This window comes from Chiroxiphia lanceolata, chromosome 6 (genome assembly GCF_009829145.1).
Source record: "Chiroxiphia lanceolata isolate bChiLan1 chromosome 6, bChiLan1.pri, whole genome shotgun sequence".
NCBI lineage: Eukaryota > Metazoa > Chordata > Aves > Passeriformes > Pipridae > Chiroxiphia > Chiroxiphia lanceolata.
Window position 1 is genome coordinate 55,630,323 of NC_045642.1, and position 18,474 is coordinate 55,648,796.

The 18,474-nt window shown below is 39.0% G+C and overlaps 1 protein-coding gene across 1 annotated transcript in view; it reads left to right on the plus strand.

The window, feature by feature from the left end:
* KIF26A (kinesin family member 26A) overlaps positions 1 to 18,474 on the plus strand; it is a 99,815-nt gene that overhangs the window by 71,174 nt on the left and 10,167 nt on the right. Inside the window, exons 6-11 of the mRNA XM_032691870.1 lie at positions 12,348 to 12,557; positions 14,504 to 14,597; positions 15,059 to 15,321; positions 15,573 to 15,756; positions 16,052 to 16,211; positions 17,895 to 18,057. Of these exons, the coding sequence (XP_032547761.1) occupies positions 12,348 to 12,557; positions 14,504 to 14,597; positions 15,059 to 15,321; positions 15,573 to 15,756; positions 16,052 to 16,211; positions 17,895 to 18,057 (1,074 nt within the window). The remainder of the gene's footprint in view (positions 1 to 12,347; positions 12,558 to 14,503; positions 14,598 to 15,058; positions 15,322 to 15,572; positions 15,757 to 16,051; positions 16,212 to 17,894; positions 18,058 to 18,474) is intronic.

The window sequence follows — 18,474 nt, forward strand, 5'->3', positions numbered from 1 at the left end:
CATTATCCCAGATAGCAGGAGATTATATGCCTTGAGTCATGTGCTCTACCTACTTTCTTCGTAAGTGAGTAGAGCAGAGAGCTTTCCAAGGGAAGAGCTCTACCAAAATGCTAAGGAGTATGGTAGGACCTTGAGCAAATCAGCTGTGGAAGCTACTCTTTCAGCACAGGATATATATCTGTAGTATGCTGGAAATGTGGGTACCATTCCTCCCCTGCCTGGCACATTACAACAAGAATTTCCAGAGTTTATGGGTCGGTGAGTTACTATTGGCCCTCAAAATGTCTGTTGTTTAGCTCTTAGCTGAAAACATTAAAACCATAGAATCATAGCATATCCTGAGTTGGACAGGACCTACAAGGATCATTGAGTATTGAAGATACTGTTTGTTTGGGCCCAGGATTTCAACTGAGCCCTTTGGTTCTTACAGTTAAAACCTAGACCATCCAAATGCTGATGTGGTGTGCTAGTTCCTAGTTTTAATGGTCCTCAAAAAACAAAGTAACTAGGCATCTTCTCTGATCCAATCTGACATGCAATACCTATTAAATGTCTCTCTTAACCCATTCCTCTTTTGCAACATCACAAATATCAGTGTTGGCCCATTAAAAAAAGCCCTCCAGCAATATGGCTTTTTGTAAAAATTATGAGTCACCACAAATGAAATCTCATGTGTCCAAATTCTTAGAACTTGTGGTCAAAGGAACAGTGTCACTTCTCTATAGGTGTACTTTAGTAGTAAAAACTCATAGTTTCACCTTTTCTGAGCAATGCCAAACAGCTTTTGATAGCATTTAGCTCACTATGCATTAGCACTCTCCATTATTTCCTCTTCATCAACTTCTGCTGATCAAGATTTACTCAGCTGGTATCTCATGATGAGGGTGATGGGAATAAAGTAATCAGTTTTATTCCTCACTGCCTTAAGTATCATAGCAATTGAGAGAACAATCAGTAAACATTGGCAGTTGTGCTGTGATCCTCTGTTAACTTCAATCTCTCTTCTAACAGCTTTTTACTTTACACTCCTCCTGATTATCATTTTCCTCAGGTTTTTTTTTGCAGCCTGTCCAGTGATGAGTTTAAAATACACATAGGGGACAGAATCGGTGATGAATTATGGAGTCACTTTTTCCTACCACAGCATCTGTGGCTCATGCTGTCCTTGGTTTATGTGACCATGTCAGCAGTGTCCCTCACCCAACTATTACTGTGTAGTTACAGTGGGTTAAGCAGCTGGTGGGGCAGCTTTTTGATCCCTCACCTCCAAGGAGAGGAAGCTGTGCAAGAATGATGAATAGAAGTAACAAACTGGAAACCTATGAAGTGCCCAAGATGCTTCAGTGAGAGCAGTGTGGCAAACTGAAGAGATGAATGATATGCCAACTGTACCAAAATACCATTTATTGTAAGTGATTAAGGCCTGAATACTACAGCAATTAATTTTTATCTGTACCGACACATTCTTAGTAGTCTCATTTCTTTTGTAAATCTACTGGAAACTTAAAGTGCACATTGAAACATTGACAATGGCAAATATGAATGGCTTTCTGTATGGTCCCTGCAGTGGTAATTCTTAATATTTTGTCACCCCAGGGATACTCAAGGTTGTATTTTAGCTGGTATTCAATATGCTATAAGAGACACAGGAACATAATGTGGAAAATGTGAGGGCCAAAAGTAGAACAAGGTGTCCAGAGGGAATCTAGAAGTATAGTGCCATAAGGTTGACTTTGAGACCAGGTATCCAGGCAAAATGGTTGAAACAACAATAAAGATAAAAATTAACAGACAGGGATTAATGCCATATAGGAGGGATCAGTTGTTGAAGCTTTTGCAGATGGAGCACATACATTAGCATTTTGTGGAAGAGTCAGTGAGCATTAGAATAGGGTTGGTCTGATTTATAGGGTGTATTTGGATTATGCAAAAGCTTTTTGACAAGTGCCTTGACCTAAGTTTCTTAAAAAACTCTAATTTGTCATGTATTCTCTAGTGGCTTGATAACTGGTAGGAAATGAGGGTAGATTTCACACTGAAGCAAAGTTAGCAGTGTTGTAATATGGAAATCCATCCTGTTTGGTGTCACCTCTATTAAATAGTTTGGGTGAGGTGGTGAAGCTGTGTATTCACAGCAGCCAAAACTGAAACTGACTGTGAAGATTTGGAAAATGATGTCACAACACTGAAGTTACTGGGTGAGTAAGGAGGCAGATGGACTTTCATATTGATTAATACAGGGTAACGTACACAAGAAAGCAGCTCTGACTATGCACGCACAGACAGTAAACTGTAAGGAAATCAGACATGACCAGAACCCATCTTAACAGCCAACGTGGAAGCTACAGCATTAGTTTGTTACCAACCTGAGCTTCTAAAGAAATGTTTTACTGGCTGTTCAGAAGGAAAAAAGATTAAGCATTATTAGTTTTAGGTGGTGTCTAACAATATGTGATATAAATACATGTTCCTCCTCAGGCTCATAGTGTTTAAATAACAGCCACTCATTGATGTTTTTTTCCTGTACTCGCCTTCTTTCTTGAGGTGATATCTTTAAAGAAGTTTGAGAGGATGGTAACAAGAAATATAAAGATGTCCCTCCTCTATCATGTATTTATCTCCAAATTACCTTCTTAGAGGAGAGGCACTCCTGTGACTGAGTGAGGGAAGGGGTGGGTCCTCAGACCCCAGCATGCAGAAGCAGCAGTGGAGCGTATTTCACTGCTGGCTTAGACCTTGACCTAAACCTTTGGAGAAAAGACCTCACCAAACAAATTAACATCTGTACTTAGAATTTTATCTTCCTTATCCTTACTTGATATGCACTTTCAAAGCTGTCCTACTGTGACTATTGGCTTATCATGCAAAAAACTCCCTTTGGCAAAAACACTGACTCAATAGTGAGCTGAAGGCATTAAGCCCTTTTCATTGGTTTCAAAGTTAAACACAGAAATAAGAGTTATTCTGAATTGGGTGATGGGACAGTTGAATCTAAGGAACTGTTTGAAGGCAGCATCTGGATTATTTTGCGTTCTTCTGTGGTGTCTATAATTGGACAGGTCCTGCCACTGGTTGTGGGACCTTTTCTTGAACTTCTGAGCCCAACAGGCATTTGGGGAAAGAAAGAGGCTTGAATTCTTGCTTTTCATAAGCTGCATGACTACAGCAAAGGCAGTTACTGTGCATTGCAAGAACTGCTGGACGAGACAGGATGTGGAGAGATCTCGATGGCCAGTTCTTGCGCTTGAACTCAGTTATTGATTATTTTAGCCCAACATCTAAATTTATTCCTAATCTCACATCATCATCTCCATGTGTATCATGCAGTTCTGCTGTGGTGAAATTGCTATATGGCTTTTATGTTTGAATACACTTGTTATTAGAGACCTACTTCAGCAGAGGGCCTGTGTGTATCTTTTACAATTTGAATTTATAATTTCTCACTGTTTCAAGTACTCTTCTGGAAGGTGGAAAATAAATATCTTATTAATTTCTTTCACATTTCAGAAATATTAATTTTTCCCATTATAATAATTTCAGCAGCAGTATGTGGACTTGTCCCGTGATATAAATCTTTAATTAAGGCTTTTGTTAATTTTCTTTACTAATACTGCAAAATGTTATACACTCTAACAGGTACTTGTAGGGATTGTCGATATTCAACAATACCAAGCAGGGAAAAGTTAAAAAAAAAAAATTAGAATGGTAGGTCTGTCTGTGACCTGTGTTTCATGTAATCAACAATGTTCAAACTCTTGCATAAAGGAAACTCCCACTACCAATGCAAACTGGATGCTGAAAGGAATTTTGCTCACTACTGATAAATGTTACATAGTAAAATTCATACCTTTCTCTTGAATGTGCCAAAAGCATCAGAGTCCAAATCATTTAGCTGAATCCTACTTAAAAGGCAATGATCCAGTGCAGTATGATTCTTGTAACTGAATCATTTTTGTGGTCTCTCTGGGTGTTATTAAATTTAATGTCAGAATAGTAGGAAAGACGTCTGAAAGCCATTTAATATTGTCACTGGAAAGAAGTTAGATTATGCTCAATTTCTGACATTAATGTGCTACTTAAGATAATTTATCATATTGTGGTATTAAAAAAGGCATCCTTTTTACAGTGGCTGCTGCGTAGCATTCTAATGTGCTATTTTTCTTTAGCATGATAGGAAACCTTTTTCATGCAAAATGTTTTTTTTCTGGGGTTCTATTCAGCTCATTCTTTATAATACTGCATCACTTACAACAGCAACTTTAAGTGCTTGTCGCTTTCAAGGATTCTGTCAATTTTTTTGTGTTAGAATGACAGAATCCTCCTGTGTAAGATAATTGAAGTGGAGCATTTAAAGAGGACCTGAATTGTCAGACATGTTTCTTGGACAGGTATATGTATACTGGTCTCCATTTATGAGTTTTAGGCATTTACTTTCATTTATGCTTTACCAAGCCATAGCTAAGGTACTGCTAATATGATTTACTAATCATGCAGGATTTTCTTAAGTGTGCTGTGTGTCCCATTCACTGATTCTCATGATGGTTTGATGACAGATAACAAATAGGTACTTAATTTTGTCATCTTTATTGCTCCTTGTTTCCTAATGACTAAAGCGTTATTTTTGATATAAGTCATGTATCATACTAAATGCTTGTCTATCGATGTATATAGCACTGTGTCATCCCAAGTGTGTGTATCCCTGCCAAAACACCTTGAACTGCTTAAACAAAAATGTGGAAAAGTTAGATAAAAATACATAAATTCTTCTACTTTCACCTTCTGCTGTTTTTCACCTTGAAAAAATGAAATAGTTTTCTTCATGTTTTCTGGGAGTAGAGAATCAATTCTTCTTTAACAGAGTACAATATAGAAGTGATTTTTTTTTCTTTTTTTTTAGGTTCTCCCAGGGGAGCTAGCTGGTCTATGCTAGCATGGCAATTTTGCATATAAATTTGCCATCCATTGGTAGTGGCAGTATATGAAAAGCTTGTAAGAACTACCCACAGTAAACCAATTTAGCAAGGGTTATATATCTGTCAGTTACAATTAAATCCATGAAAAATATTGGCTCTGAACTAGGACTTTTGTAATTTGATTTACACTGTAGTTGAAAAACAAGTGATTTCATTGGAAAATGGTCTTTATTCAACTGAATGTGAATTCTTTGTAATTTCTCACTGAGAAATCTTAATTCAGAATGGTGGGTGTCTAAACACAGTTATTTAATTAACCTGCTGCTATATACCATTTTGTGAACATTGGGCAAAATTAACCTCCTGGCTGCATGATGCCTGTCAAAGATGTGTGTTTCCAGGGAACATTTAGTGTCTGTTCAAATTTGATATAATGACATTTATTGCTAAAGATCAAATTGGTTGTTCATTTAGGAATTATGATACTGCTCTTATGCAGAACATGACCAGCATTTCTAAAATGGATTCCAGTATAGTGCCATCACCTTCCTGAAATACAGACAAAGTCACGTTATTTTAGTAAAAAGGCTTGAGCCCATGTATTTTAAAATTTTACATGCTTTTTAATCCATTCCTTTTACTTTTTCCTTCTCATTCTGTCTAATTTGAAACTTGACAACTACATAAGCATCAAATGCTAACAAAACATCACTACAAAAACATAAACACTGCACATCCATTGAATTCAAAGGAGGTACCATATGTTACAGTTATGCCTGTGCTAACATACTTGGCTGGGTCAGGATCTTAATTTCCTCACCATTCAAAAGCCATGGAGTCTAGTCATTACCTAGTGAATTAGTGGAGTCTTTTCCATCTACATGTCTGCCCCTCATTAAACTGTGTAGAGTATTTGGCACCCTCCACTTAGAGATGAATGAACAACTTTGATCTCTCTCTCTCTCTCTCTCTCTCTCTCTATATATATATATATATAAAAAATACTTTTTTAATTGTCTAAAACAGAACAGAATTCAAATCATATGGTTCTTTAAGTGTGAGATGGTCTTTCCCCTTTCTCTGGTTTATAGCCTTTCCATCTCTCTTGGTTATGGGGTAGTAATCTGTGAGAACCTGACTGTCAGTCTCCTGGATGTTTCTGTCTAAAATTGTGTAGAATTGTGTAGATCATTTTCTCTGTTATCACTGACTCTCTTTTCTCTACCAATTCAGCCTTGGATGTGATTTCTTCTGGGACAACAGATACCTCACTGGTCTTAGGGGAGTTTTGTGTTCATTGACATGTGGCTTTGTGATAGCTCCATTCAATTCAGCATATCCAAAATATATGGGCTTTATTAGATAAAATTGCTAGTTTGCCTCTGACCATCAGTCTCACGTTCATGTCTTGCTGTCAGAGTTGCTTTGAATTTTGGGTTTCGCAGTTTTTTGGTCTGTCTCTTACTTTTTCCAGACCTGCCTTCTGGCAGTGACACAGGCTTGATGTTCTGCACTGTCTTGATGAGTCCGGAAGTCAACTCATTATTTTGGTTGCTGTGACTCCCTCATCCCGTTCTCCTCAGCTCCAGCTCGTTCAGTATGTTCGGGGGAGGATCTGGAAATCACGAGTCCACACAAAAGGGTCCCATGGGACTGGCAACAGTGGAGAAGGTCACAGCATGGGAACAGTGACTGCCATGTGGTGATGGGGCAGGAGGTCTCTCCTCGTGACCCTTAGGTGTGAAATGGGGCAGCCAGTAGCAGTGGAGGAGGAGAGCTGCAAGAGCAGGAAGGGCTGGTACCAACCAGCATGTACAGCCTTCAGTTTCTGAGTTATTTCAGTATTTAGGTGAAAATTGTTAAATATGCATTTAGATTTTACTTTAATAAGGGTCAAAGATCTCAAGGCCTAGAGCTTTGGCTCAGGACTCCAACAGGTTACTGAAATTTGAGTAGATCTGTGATTTTCTAGTGATCTCATCAGATGTTTCTAAAACTTTTTGGGGTTTAGTCCCAGAATCATCCACATTGCCCTTGTCATCCACACATGGGCCTTTTCTTTTCCCCCCTTTTCTTTTCAGAAATGTGCCCTTTTGCCAGTTTTTCTCCCTTAAAATTCTTTATGTTTGCATAAACGGTGGTACGATTTTTTTTTTTTTATGCTTCAGCATCCAGCCATTAGGCTTGCCCTTACATAGCTGGAATTAATTCTAGCTTGCAGATGTTTTCTTTTGTTGCCTTTCTTTGCCCTGACTTCCACTTTAGGCTGACAGACAGATAAACTTAAAAAAAAAAAAATTCCTTGATTGCTCTGAATGTGTCTCCCACCCTTACCAGTGAAGGTTAAAATTACATCCATTGTTGTGCTGGGTGAGGGGGTCTCTGACCTTGTGCCACCAATTTCTAGAGCTTTTCCAAATTAGGTCCTTGTTTATTTATTTTTAAAAATTCTTTATCTTGTAATGACATATTCAAGATGTATTTGCTATCTTCTTTTCCCAACCACTTTTGATTTTAATAGGATTTCCTTCAGCAATTCTGCTGACCTGCTGGTTTCTGCAGAAACATGAGTTTGGAAAAGTTCAGCAATGGAGTGTAAAACCCCAGTGTACAAAACCCACCAGATCAGAGCCAGTTAATTAATGAGATACTTCAGTGGTTTGCATGATTTAGGTTGTCTTCAGGCACTGAGAAAAATGTTACTAATCTGCAAGTATTGTGATGTTTGTGTTTGTTTTATTCACAAAAATGGAACTCAAATATAAAGCTAGCCTCCTTTTCTATCAACATCCTCATTAAAATAGAGCCTCTATCCAGTATTTGATGTGTGTATGAATGTTGGTGTACAAAGTCTTGTATCCTTCATGATTATAAACTTCCACTTGCATTTCTTACCCTGCACTGTCCTCTGCATTGAAGAAGAAATACACAAAAGGGTGGAAAAAAAAGGAGCTAGTAATAATACCCGGTTCTAGCAATAAGGGTCATTTCCATCACAGGATGGATGTGCTGTCTTAGCTCCCCTTAAGGAGTGTAAGAGGAGGTCAGGGCAGGATGCCCATAGCCTGGGATGACTTTTCTGAAATCACCAAATCTGTATTGTCTTTCCTTTTTTCTGTTCTTTCTCTCTCCCCTCCTCCCCCATTTCTTTTAGCTCTCTTTCCACCCCCCACCAGACCTGTTCTTATTCCTTTCAACTTGTCTTATTCTTCCATTTCTTTGTTCATTCTCCTCTAAATTCTTTATCTTGTGTTTCCTTGCTTTTTACAAACATTATCAGTAGCTGGTACCACTGCAGCTGGAGTTGACCACACAAAGCTGGACATGTTGTCGAATAATTGCCTATGCTGGGTGTGATCCTGAGTGGGCCTGAAATTATTGTTATTGCACTTAATTATAATAATTCATTTTCATAAGTGAATAAAAGCATTGGAGCGCAGTTATTGCTGATTCGCTCTCTAGCTATGGGCCAAAGTTACTTTCAGATTTATGGGTTCACATGTTATCTGGAATCCTCCCCTCCCTGCAAGCCCTTGTATCTGGATGATTTCCTGCACTGCACGTTGCTGTCCCTGCAGGTGAGCATGTCTTTTGTATGAGAACTAGATAAAGAGACCCAGGAGAAGCTGCAGTTAAATTGATCCTCAAGGCAAGACCATGCTAGCTCTATAGTACACTCCTTTTCCAGCAGTATTCATTCCAGGGGAGTACTGGGATGAACTTCAGAGCTGAGAATATAAACCTGTCACTTAATATTGGTCCTCAAACACAGGCGTGCAAGAAGTGTAAGAAGAATAAATAGTATTACACCAAACCTTTCCTTTATGCACTTAGAACTTTGTGCATGCACCCGGGATCTGCCTGCTCTTAGTTTTTGCTGTTGTGAAGGGATATGTTTGAGTAATCTTCATGCTTGTTGATACTTTCATTAGCACTTCTGCTTTACTTCTGAGTGAAATCAGTCTGGCTCAGCATCATGAATAAGTGCGACACATTATAACCCTACAGTCTCTGGTAGATACCACTTATAGATATATTTAGTGGGCAGGGAAACTAAATGTGTAATCAGTGTTTTTCTACTGGCAAATCTGCTTTTATACATTAAAAGGGGAACTCCCGTAAGCTGATTTTCCCTTCCTGCTCCCATTTGTCTTGAAAGCTCCCTTCCACTGTAAAAATGAAGATGGCCCTCGAGACCTGTTAAGTTTGGGATCTGATCCAGTATGGGAAGGTATTTTATAATCTTTCTGCTTCAGAGAGGTGGTCTTAAAAAGCTAATTTGACATGCACGTTTTTTTTGTGGGTGAAGCCATCATTGTGTTTAGGGGGAGCAACACCCTGATGAAGATAACTTGATGTTTAGGTAAGGAGCAAACCAATTTTCCTCTTATCCAAGCTCTGGCTGCTATAATCTAATAGGTGGAAGAGAGAACAGAAAGGACTGTTTAGATAAGTGCTCTGAAAACAGCATATATTTTAAAATTCATTTTAATCAAGTGACCCTGGAGTGGGCATTTGTACTTACATATATTTATACATTTAGGTTTTGTTTCTTTTTTTTTTTGCCCAAGGGGGGTTATTTCTATGAGCACCCTGGTAGCATGTCAAGGTTGAGCTAGCAGGCTAATACACAAAGCTGGCTTCATGCAGCTTTTATGGGGAAACAGCCTTGAATGTGTCACCTCTGATGCACTTTGCTTTTGAGGCAGCTGTTTTATTTATTCTAAGGTTTGCTTGTTTTCTGCAACTGTATTTTCATATTCATATTACCATGAAAGGGGAAAGAAAAGAAAGTGTTGAATAAGGGGACTGCTTGAGTCAATAGGTGGAAGAATTTGCTGCTACCTTTGGTGGAGCCTCCTGCAGTGCTTATGGGAATGGTTGGTTGTTTCTTAACCTCTTTGTTTGGAAAAAATGTTGGGGAAAAGCTTTTGTAGCTGCTTTGTGGAAAATATTTTCTGTGAGGGTGCTTGAATAATTGTGTAGGGATGCCTGTGTGCAGGTTAGCCTCCATAGAGAGGAGGACATGGAAAAATGGAACAGTTGAGAACTTAAATGAAATGTTCAAACTACCTGCCCTTCCCAGCTGATAAAGGGAGGGACAGTTCAGCATCGTGCTTCCTGCTATTCCCACCTCTCTGCTGTAGATCATCCTGGCTTGGGCACTGCATTTCACTGCACACACTGGGTGCAGGTGTGTATGCCATCATCTTTTCATCTTGTCTGGTATGAAGGGCAGTCCCAGAGGGTGGCTGTTTAGATAAGTCCTCTGTTTGCTGCCTGCATTTCCCATTTTTTGCTTTGCTGAAGTAGGTTTTATTTCTCTGGATCCAGGAGTGATGGGGAAGTGCTGACTGTGAAGTCCATTCTTTTTGCAAAGACACAATGTGTCAGTGTAATAAGTGCACGCCATTTTAATGGCAATGTTATTGAAACATAGTAAGTAGGAGTTAAATTGTTCTGGGAGATATAAGGTTAAATTTAGCAATAAAATGGAGAATCATTCTTTATCAGAGATGTGAGTTTTCGAACCTGGCTTCCATGTGCAGTATCCAGCTCAGGGCTGAAAGTGAGCCTGACTCAAAGAAACATAGAATTGTTTAGGTTGGAAAGGATCTTTAAGATCAAGTCCAACTCTCAACCCAGCACTGCAAAGCCCATTAGGCCATGTCCCCAAGTGCCACATCCACATGTCCTTTAAATACCTCCAGGGATGGTGTCTCTACCACTTACCTCGGCAGCCTGTTCCAGGGCTTGACAACCCTTTAGGTGAAGAATATTTTCCTAATATTCAGCCTAAACCTCTCCTGGTGCAACTTGAGGCTATCTCCTCTTGCCCTATCACTTGTTATCTGTGAGGAGAGATCAACCCCCACCTCGCTACAGCCTTTCAGCCTATCGTTCTCTGTAGAGAGCGATAAGGTCCCCCCTGAGCCTCTTCTTTTCCCAGCTCCCTTAAGCTGCTCCTCATCAGGCTTGTGCTCCAGATCCTTCACCAGCTGTGTTGCCCTTCTCTGGACATGCTCCAGCACCGAAATGTCTTTCTTGAAGTGAGAGGCCCAAAACTGAATACAGGATTTGAGGTGTGGCCTCCCCCGTGCCAAGTGATGACTCATCAGTAGATGACTCTGTGCTCTGTCTGGAGGGTTCACCTGGTAGATTTGCAGTGGAGGGGTGCCTCTCTGTCACTTCCCTTCCAAATCAAGTGCAAGTGCTTTAACAGGAGTGGATGTTTAGTGTTGCAGGAGATCAAACTCCTGGTGGGTGCTGTAGAGACTGCAAGTGTTCCAGCTATGGTAGCCATGGAGGCTCTTCATCCAGTGAAACTACCTGGTTAACACTGGTACTGAAAGAGTTGTCTGGTAGTTGGATAAGGAGATAATATTGTCGTTCGACTTGTTATTGAAACATTTCAGACTGGCCATGGAAAAAGTAATTCTGGCCAAGCATTGCTTTTCCCTGAAGTTTGATCCGCTGGGCAGTTCAGAGTTGTAGTTGCACCTGTAATGGTAATTTGCTTCAATACAAGGTGTATAAAACATGTTGGTACTGACCTTGGAATAATTTCATATGGATAAAAGGTTGTAAGTAGGTGTGAGGCAGTATTTCACAGGTTTTTCAATTAAGAATATGATTTCCAGGAAACTTAAAAGAAGCAGGTGTGCAGCCGTTGCTGAACTTTCCTCAGACCCAGTCATTTGGCTCCCATAAGCTGCTTCAGAAATCACAGATAACATGTCTGAGCTTTCTAAAAATATTGTTTTAAAAATCTTTGTGTAGGATATCATCATTTGTAGAGTTGCAATAGAAAAGTACTTTGTGAGTGGTTTTGTTTCAAGCTTTTTGACTTTTTAATGGTTTGTGGGAAATTTTTCCTTCCTTTTTTTCTCCATTAAATTTGCAATTAACCACTAAAGAGCCTAGCAATGACAGCATAAAGGCATGTGCCTGGGAAAGTTATGAGAAAAACACCTCTTTATTAGAATAATGTGAACAAGGAATTGAAAGTTTCTAGATTTACTTCAAATGCACTAACTGTCTGAGCCCTGTGTTATTCAGACTGATTTTCAAAGTGTTATGTCCTTTTGGTCACACTGAGTACTTGAAAGGTAGGTCACTAGAATTTTCTTTTCTTTGGCGTGGTGTTACACCTACAGTGGATTGTACCTGCAGGTCAGACATTTATAAATTGAAACAGTAAAATTGGAACAGAATCTACTGAAGAGACAAAATGCACCTTTAAAAGCTAGTTAGTTCAGTGAAGACCCCAAGCTGGAAAATCTGACTCTATGTTTGTCCCATGGCTGTTCTGACACACCTAACCATTACAAACAAACACATCATGGGAAGAAGAGTGGGTTTGGGAGGAATGTTTTGCATGTGTTTATCTGTAGCTGGGAACTCAAGTTGTTGCTTTCTTCTGAATTCTTGCAGGTGAAAGTGATGGTAAGGATTTGTTCCTCTCAAGGAGCACATGAAACATCTGAATCCATGTCCTTCCTAAAGGTAGACCCACGAAAAAAACAAATCACGTTTTATGATCCAGTAGCAAGTGGGCCTTCGAATGCGGGTCACAGAAGAGGTGTTGTTGCTGTCCCAAAGATGTTTGCCTTTGATGCGGTTTTCCCCCAGGATGCTTCACAGGTACTGGAGTCACTCGTGTAAACCTCCTGAGTCTTCTCGTGGCCACTGCATTTGATTGCCTGAAGAGTTCCTTCTGTTTCTGGGGAACTTTATTTAAATGAGTTGCCTTAGTGCCTGGAAAAAAACATGGTAATTAAGAGACAAGTAGGTAAATTCTTACATTTTTCAGTTTGGTTGAGGTGTAAAATTAAGGAATAATAACTGGGGAGATGGATTTGCTGACTAAATTACCTTCCTGCATTTTCTCTTGTTAGAGCAAGACAGACAGCCAATTTGAAATTCAGTTTCTATCCATTTGATGGCATGGAAATAAAGTCCTTCCCCATGGCTTTCAATGAGAAATAAACATGTGCTTAATGTTAAACTAAATGCTGCTTTTAGGAGCAAAGATAAAGCTAACCCCTTGGGATTGCTGTACTTAAACAATTAGGGAGCTTTAATATTCTCTTCACCTTTTCCAGTTTGTTTATACTGTGGTTTGGACTGATTACTTTATCTTGACTGTTGTGCTGATGGTGGTGTATGCCTTTCTTTTGGCCTATAAAAGAGTATATTTGTACAGTAGTAGCCCCAGACCTGGAATCCGCTATACAGGAGAGACAACTGGTCTTTGAGGTTCTCCTGAAGTTTCCTTCTGGGGGAAAAAATCTTCGGTTCAGAAAAAAAAGTCCTAGAACAACTTTAAAAAGAAGAACAAATTCAACAGTGTATGATGAACTATGCCAAGTTTGAACTGCTGGAAAGAAAATTAGGGTGAAAAATACCACAAAGCATCCAGGGTGAAAATAGTCTATTAATGTTGAGAAAATATGACAAGGTCTAGTTCCTAATCACAAGCTCAGATCTTCTCCTAGCATTCTTAATTTTTTGGGTCCCAGACTATAGATACGAAACTATCTATTAAGTCAAAGTTCTAGCCAAGCACTAAAAAGGGAGAATAACTTCCCCCACACAGCAGTGCCCAGAGCAATGGTAATCACATCTGGAGGCTGTTTTTAAGATCCTGCATGTGTTTAAACAGGGCCTTTGTGAAGAAATATGAAACAGTGATCTCAACATTAGTCCAGAATTGGAAGTGAGTTTTTTTTCCTCACTTGTGCTGCCAGCTCTGCTGCAAGGTGGCTGGTCACAGCCTGCTTCTCTGCTGTTTTTGGCACCAGTCCTTCAGGCTGTTGACTCCTGGTTTGGGCTGGCTTTTCAGTCCCTTGTGGTGGGGCTGTTGGGTGGCCTGTTGTGATGTTTCTGGGTAACGCTGGCCAGTGCAGCCACTTCTGTGCAGGCGTCATTGCTGGAGGCAAACTTGCTGCCGTGTACCTGCAAACAGAGCCTTATCATTTCACTGTAGTTACATATTTACACCAGCCCAGCCCTCTCCCCTGCCCCCAGTTGCTGTACTTGATAGATCATCGTATGGTGTATTTGAAACCTTCACTGACGTGGATAAACTGGTTTTAACACACTCAAATATTTTAGCAAGTTCTCCTTATTGATGATGATGTTTCCCTTGGAAAAGGAAAATGTGATACTATGAAATCTTATTCAGGGATCTTAATGCATTTTCTTCAGTATGGATGTCTTTTTAATTCTCGTGAGCGCTCCTCAGTAGCTTAATTTCAGTGGAGTTGCTAGTATTACTGAATAGCCTTGGCTAAGCTATTATACCAGCAGGAAGCCTGGTTGGATAGCATTCAGTCTGCTACATTAGTCATAGAATCAATATTCCAAGAGAATAGGTTTAATAGAATTGAAAACTATTTTAGGCTGTAGTAACATATTTTATTATTTTTTTAAGATAGCATAGTTACTAAAACAATAGGACTGATGCCACAAAAATGGGGAGAATATTGCGCCTCAAAAATATTGAGTCATTCATTTCATTACAGTAGAATAGTAAAAGCCACAGCAGTATATGTCTTTTACTTATTTGTCTCCAATCTTTCTTTCAGGCTGAGGTATGCTCTGGAACAGTAGCAGAAGTAATTCAGTCTGTTGTGAATGGTGCAGATGGTTGCATATTTTGCTTCGGTCATGTCAAGCTTGGTGAGCTCCCAAATTCGTTACAGTTAATTACTATGTCAGTCTGGTAATTACATGCTGTCAGCTCCTGGAACAATAAACCTGGAGTATATGAATAGATTAGAATTTCTTTTTAATTAGCTTTGCAAACTTATCATGGTTTATTTCTACACCGTGACTGTAAGTTTTAATTTGAAAAGGTAAAATGTAGCATCAGATTAGCTTATTCAAGAGCAGGTTTATGTAGGTGCGTTGTGATGAAAATCAAAAGATCAGAGATGTCTTTAACATTAATTTGCTGTGGGTCTGACTTACAAAAATTTCAAACCTAATTGAATAAATAGTAATAAATGAATAATTACATACTTTGAATTTTTGCATCTGTTCTTTGTATGGCATTATATGCAATGTACAGTGGTAATATGAAGAGACACTATCCTGTAGAAGAAACGTAAATTATGTTCGTGTTTGTCTTTTCATTCTAGGAAAATCTTTTACCATGATTGGGAAAGATAACTCCACACAAAGCCTTGGTATCATCCCCTGTGCAATTTCTTGGCTCTTTAAATTAATCAATGAACGTAAAGAAAAAACTGGAACTCGTTTCTCTATTAGAGTATCTGCTGTGGAGATCAGTGGCAAAGATGAAAACCTTAAGGATTTGTTAGCTGAAGTAGCCACTGGCAGCCTTCAGGATGGCCAATCTCCCGGGGTTTATCTGAGAGAAGATCCAATATGTGGAACCCAGGTATAATGAATATCACAGCATAGATTTTTTTGAGCCTGACTTTCTTCTACTTTTTATCTCCTGTTATCTGACAACAATTATGACAACTTTTAAGACAGTAAAAAAAATTTATTGCTTTTAATTTATGAACCCTTCTCCCATGGTGTACATATTTGTTTCTTTTAGTGCCCTGGAGATTTAGCCAGTTCAGCAAAAGAATAATAAAAAAAATGCGCCTGTGCTAATTAGTCATTTTCTTGTTTATATTCAAGCTTCAAAACCAAAGTGAGCTAAGGGCCCCGACAGCAGAGAAAGCTGCCTTTTTTCTTGATGCTGCAATTGCTGCCAGAAGCACCAGCAAGCCTGAATGCGAGGAAGAGGATAGGAGGAATTCACATATGCTCTTTACTCTTCACATATACCAGTATCGCATGGAGAAGAGTGGCAAAGGAGGAAGTATGAATCTTCTTGCCATATTGTTTATTTTCAAATTATGTGGTCTTGGATTAGTTTTAATAATAATTTGCAATAAACTTAAAAAAAAAAGAAGTGAACTCTCAAGCCAGTTGAGTCACCTTTAACTTTTGTAGCTGTGGCCAGTAGCTGGTTTCCTCACAATTAATATTTAATTTGGTCATTATCACATGCTGTATTCATTATTTTCCTCATTTGAATGCATCTTGAATACCAGGTTTGGCTTGAGTCCATGCAAGAACGTGATGTACAACTGTTTTTCCCCTTTTTGTTTTAGTGTCTGGAGGACGCAGTCGTTTGCATCTCATTGATCTGGGGAGCTGTGAAAAAGTGCTGAGCAAGAGCCGAGATGGAGGAGGCTCTCTGTGTCTGTCTCTCTCTGCCCTGGGCAATGTAATTTTGGCCTTAATTAATGGTGCTAAGCATGTGCCATACAAGTAAGTGAATTCTTGTCTGCATTAGCTTAAATTTGTGGCTGGTATTACCTGAGAAATGAATTGCAATAAGAACTTACTCTTCACCTAAGATCAAATTAAAGGAAATTCTGTCAGAGAGGGATCTGTCCTCTTTTAAGGTAATTTCTATATTACAGATACATGTATCTATTCATCTACTTGTCCATATATACATACACACAAGTTTCTAAATGTTACAATGTAAAATGAAATTCTTAGTTACATAGTCAAAAATTAAATTCATATTGGTACATACTGAAGTTGAGTGAAATGTTTGGGATAATTTGGTTGTTGAAAAAAGCAGAGGGAAAATGGCCAGGATGTTTTCTTTCTATCTCTTCTTTGTTTCCTGGATTTGGAATTGCGCCTGATCTCAGCCAGCTGGACATCAGTGAACAATTTAACCAAAATTTCATAGGATTTCCTCTTCTTTTTCCAAACATAAAGCTTGTATTGAAATTTCAGAAAATATTTGAGAGTTTGTCAAGTATGGTCATCAAAGGTTGTTATTTCTATTTGTCTTTTTGAATGATACATCTTTTCAGTTAAAAAAAAAGAAGACCACCACGTTGAACATTTGTTTAGCAGAAGTGAACACTTAAGTGTGTTCCTTTGTGGAGTGTACTTGACAATAATTTTGTGTCAAACACACCTGTGCAGAGCCCAGCTGAAAGACAACAGCCACACTGGTGATACCCTTACCAGAACTTGGCCTTCAGTCCTTAAATTTAATTGCTGCTTGTCTTCATGCATTATAACTTTGTGCTATTGTTATCAATCATGTCATTTCACATATTTATCTAGTGATATATCTCAAACAGGTGTTGTTTCTTTCTGTATTAGGCAGAAAGATATTTTCCTCGGGCTAGTTGCTAGGTTTGTGTATGGAATGGAAGATGGATGGGTTAGAGTAGGGAAGGGCAGATCCTCAACTTTGTCGCCTACCGAGGTTTAATGAGCACACATGACAGTAGTTCCCACATGTTGGACCATCTCAGGGGGGTGTAGGACTCCGGGGAGCCCTGGGGAGAGGTGGCTTAGAGATCAGTGGAGGACAAAATGTCACCTCTCTTGTCAGCTTTACTGTCCACAGTGGAGGATTTGCATCACCAGAAAAGCCTTCTGCTTCTCTTTGCTATGTCAGAGCAGACCATAGGTGGTAGAACGGAAAGTAGATTGGTTGGGGTGACACAATATATTTCTGGTATCTAACATTGTTGTATTTGTTTAGAAATTTCTTAACGTTTCTCTTGACCTAGTTTTTTCTTGTTATCAAAATCGTTTGCATAGAGTTCACAGAGTGCAACTATCCTGGTACTAAGTCTGTTCAGCTAAAAATACAGCACTCATGAGCTGTTTTGGGTAATATGAGCTAAACCTGAACTAACAGTTATCAGTCAGTTGTTTTACAATTTTCTAAGTAACAAAGAAAATGACTTATCATACTGTAAATGCACAGGCAGATAAATTAAAATATTAGTGTCTTCGTATGTGTATATTTAGGCACATTTGAAGTGCAGTTAATAATAGGAACATATTTCTTATCTACATGTAGTGTACATGCATGTATCCTATGAAAGCGAAAGCATGGTTTGTGGTGTAAAATTCTGCAGAACAAGACTGTGATTTCTTTAGGTCACTCTAGCATTCTCATTTGTTGCACAGGGACAACAAGTTGACTATGTTGTTGAGGGAATCACTTGGGAACATCAACTGCAGAACTACTATGATTGCACATATTTCTGACTCCCCAGCCAATTATGCAGAAACTCTCACCACCGTTCAGCTTGCATCGCGAATCCACCGAATGAGAAAGAAGAAATCCAAGGTTGGTTCACAAACAAGCAGAAATTAATTCATTTGAAAATGAGTTTTCCTAACCTCTCGGTAGGGGAACATGGGGTTTCTTGATGGTAAGAAGTAATACAAAATGCATAAAAGCTCAGGAGAGGAACTGACAAATGACTTGGCACTGAGCCATCATCCTGCCCCCAATCCTTAATCCTGAAATTCCCTTCTTTTTGTTTCAAACACGTATTCTTCCTTTGCCTACATGTGGAACTATTTCAAAAGCTTCTATTTGTATTAATTGAAAACCAATAAGGAAGGAACAGAAAACTGTTGGGGAGAAAGACAATGCATAATATTTAATGGAAATTATCTGAAAAGGTGTGATTGTTATATTACTCCTAATACAGTAAAATCTATGTAGCATGACCTTGTTATTTTAATTCACCCTCCACTC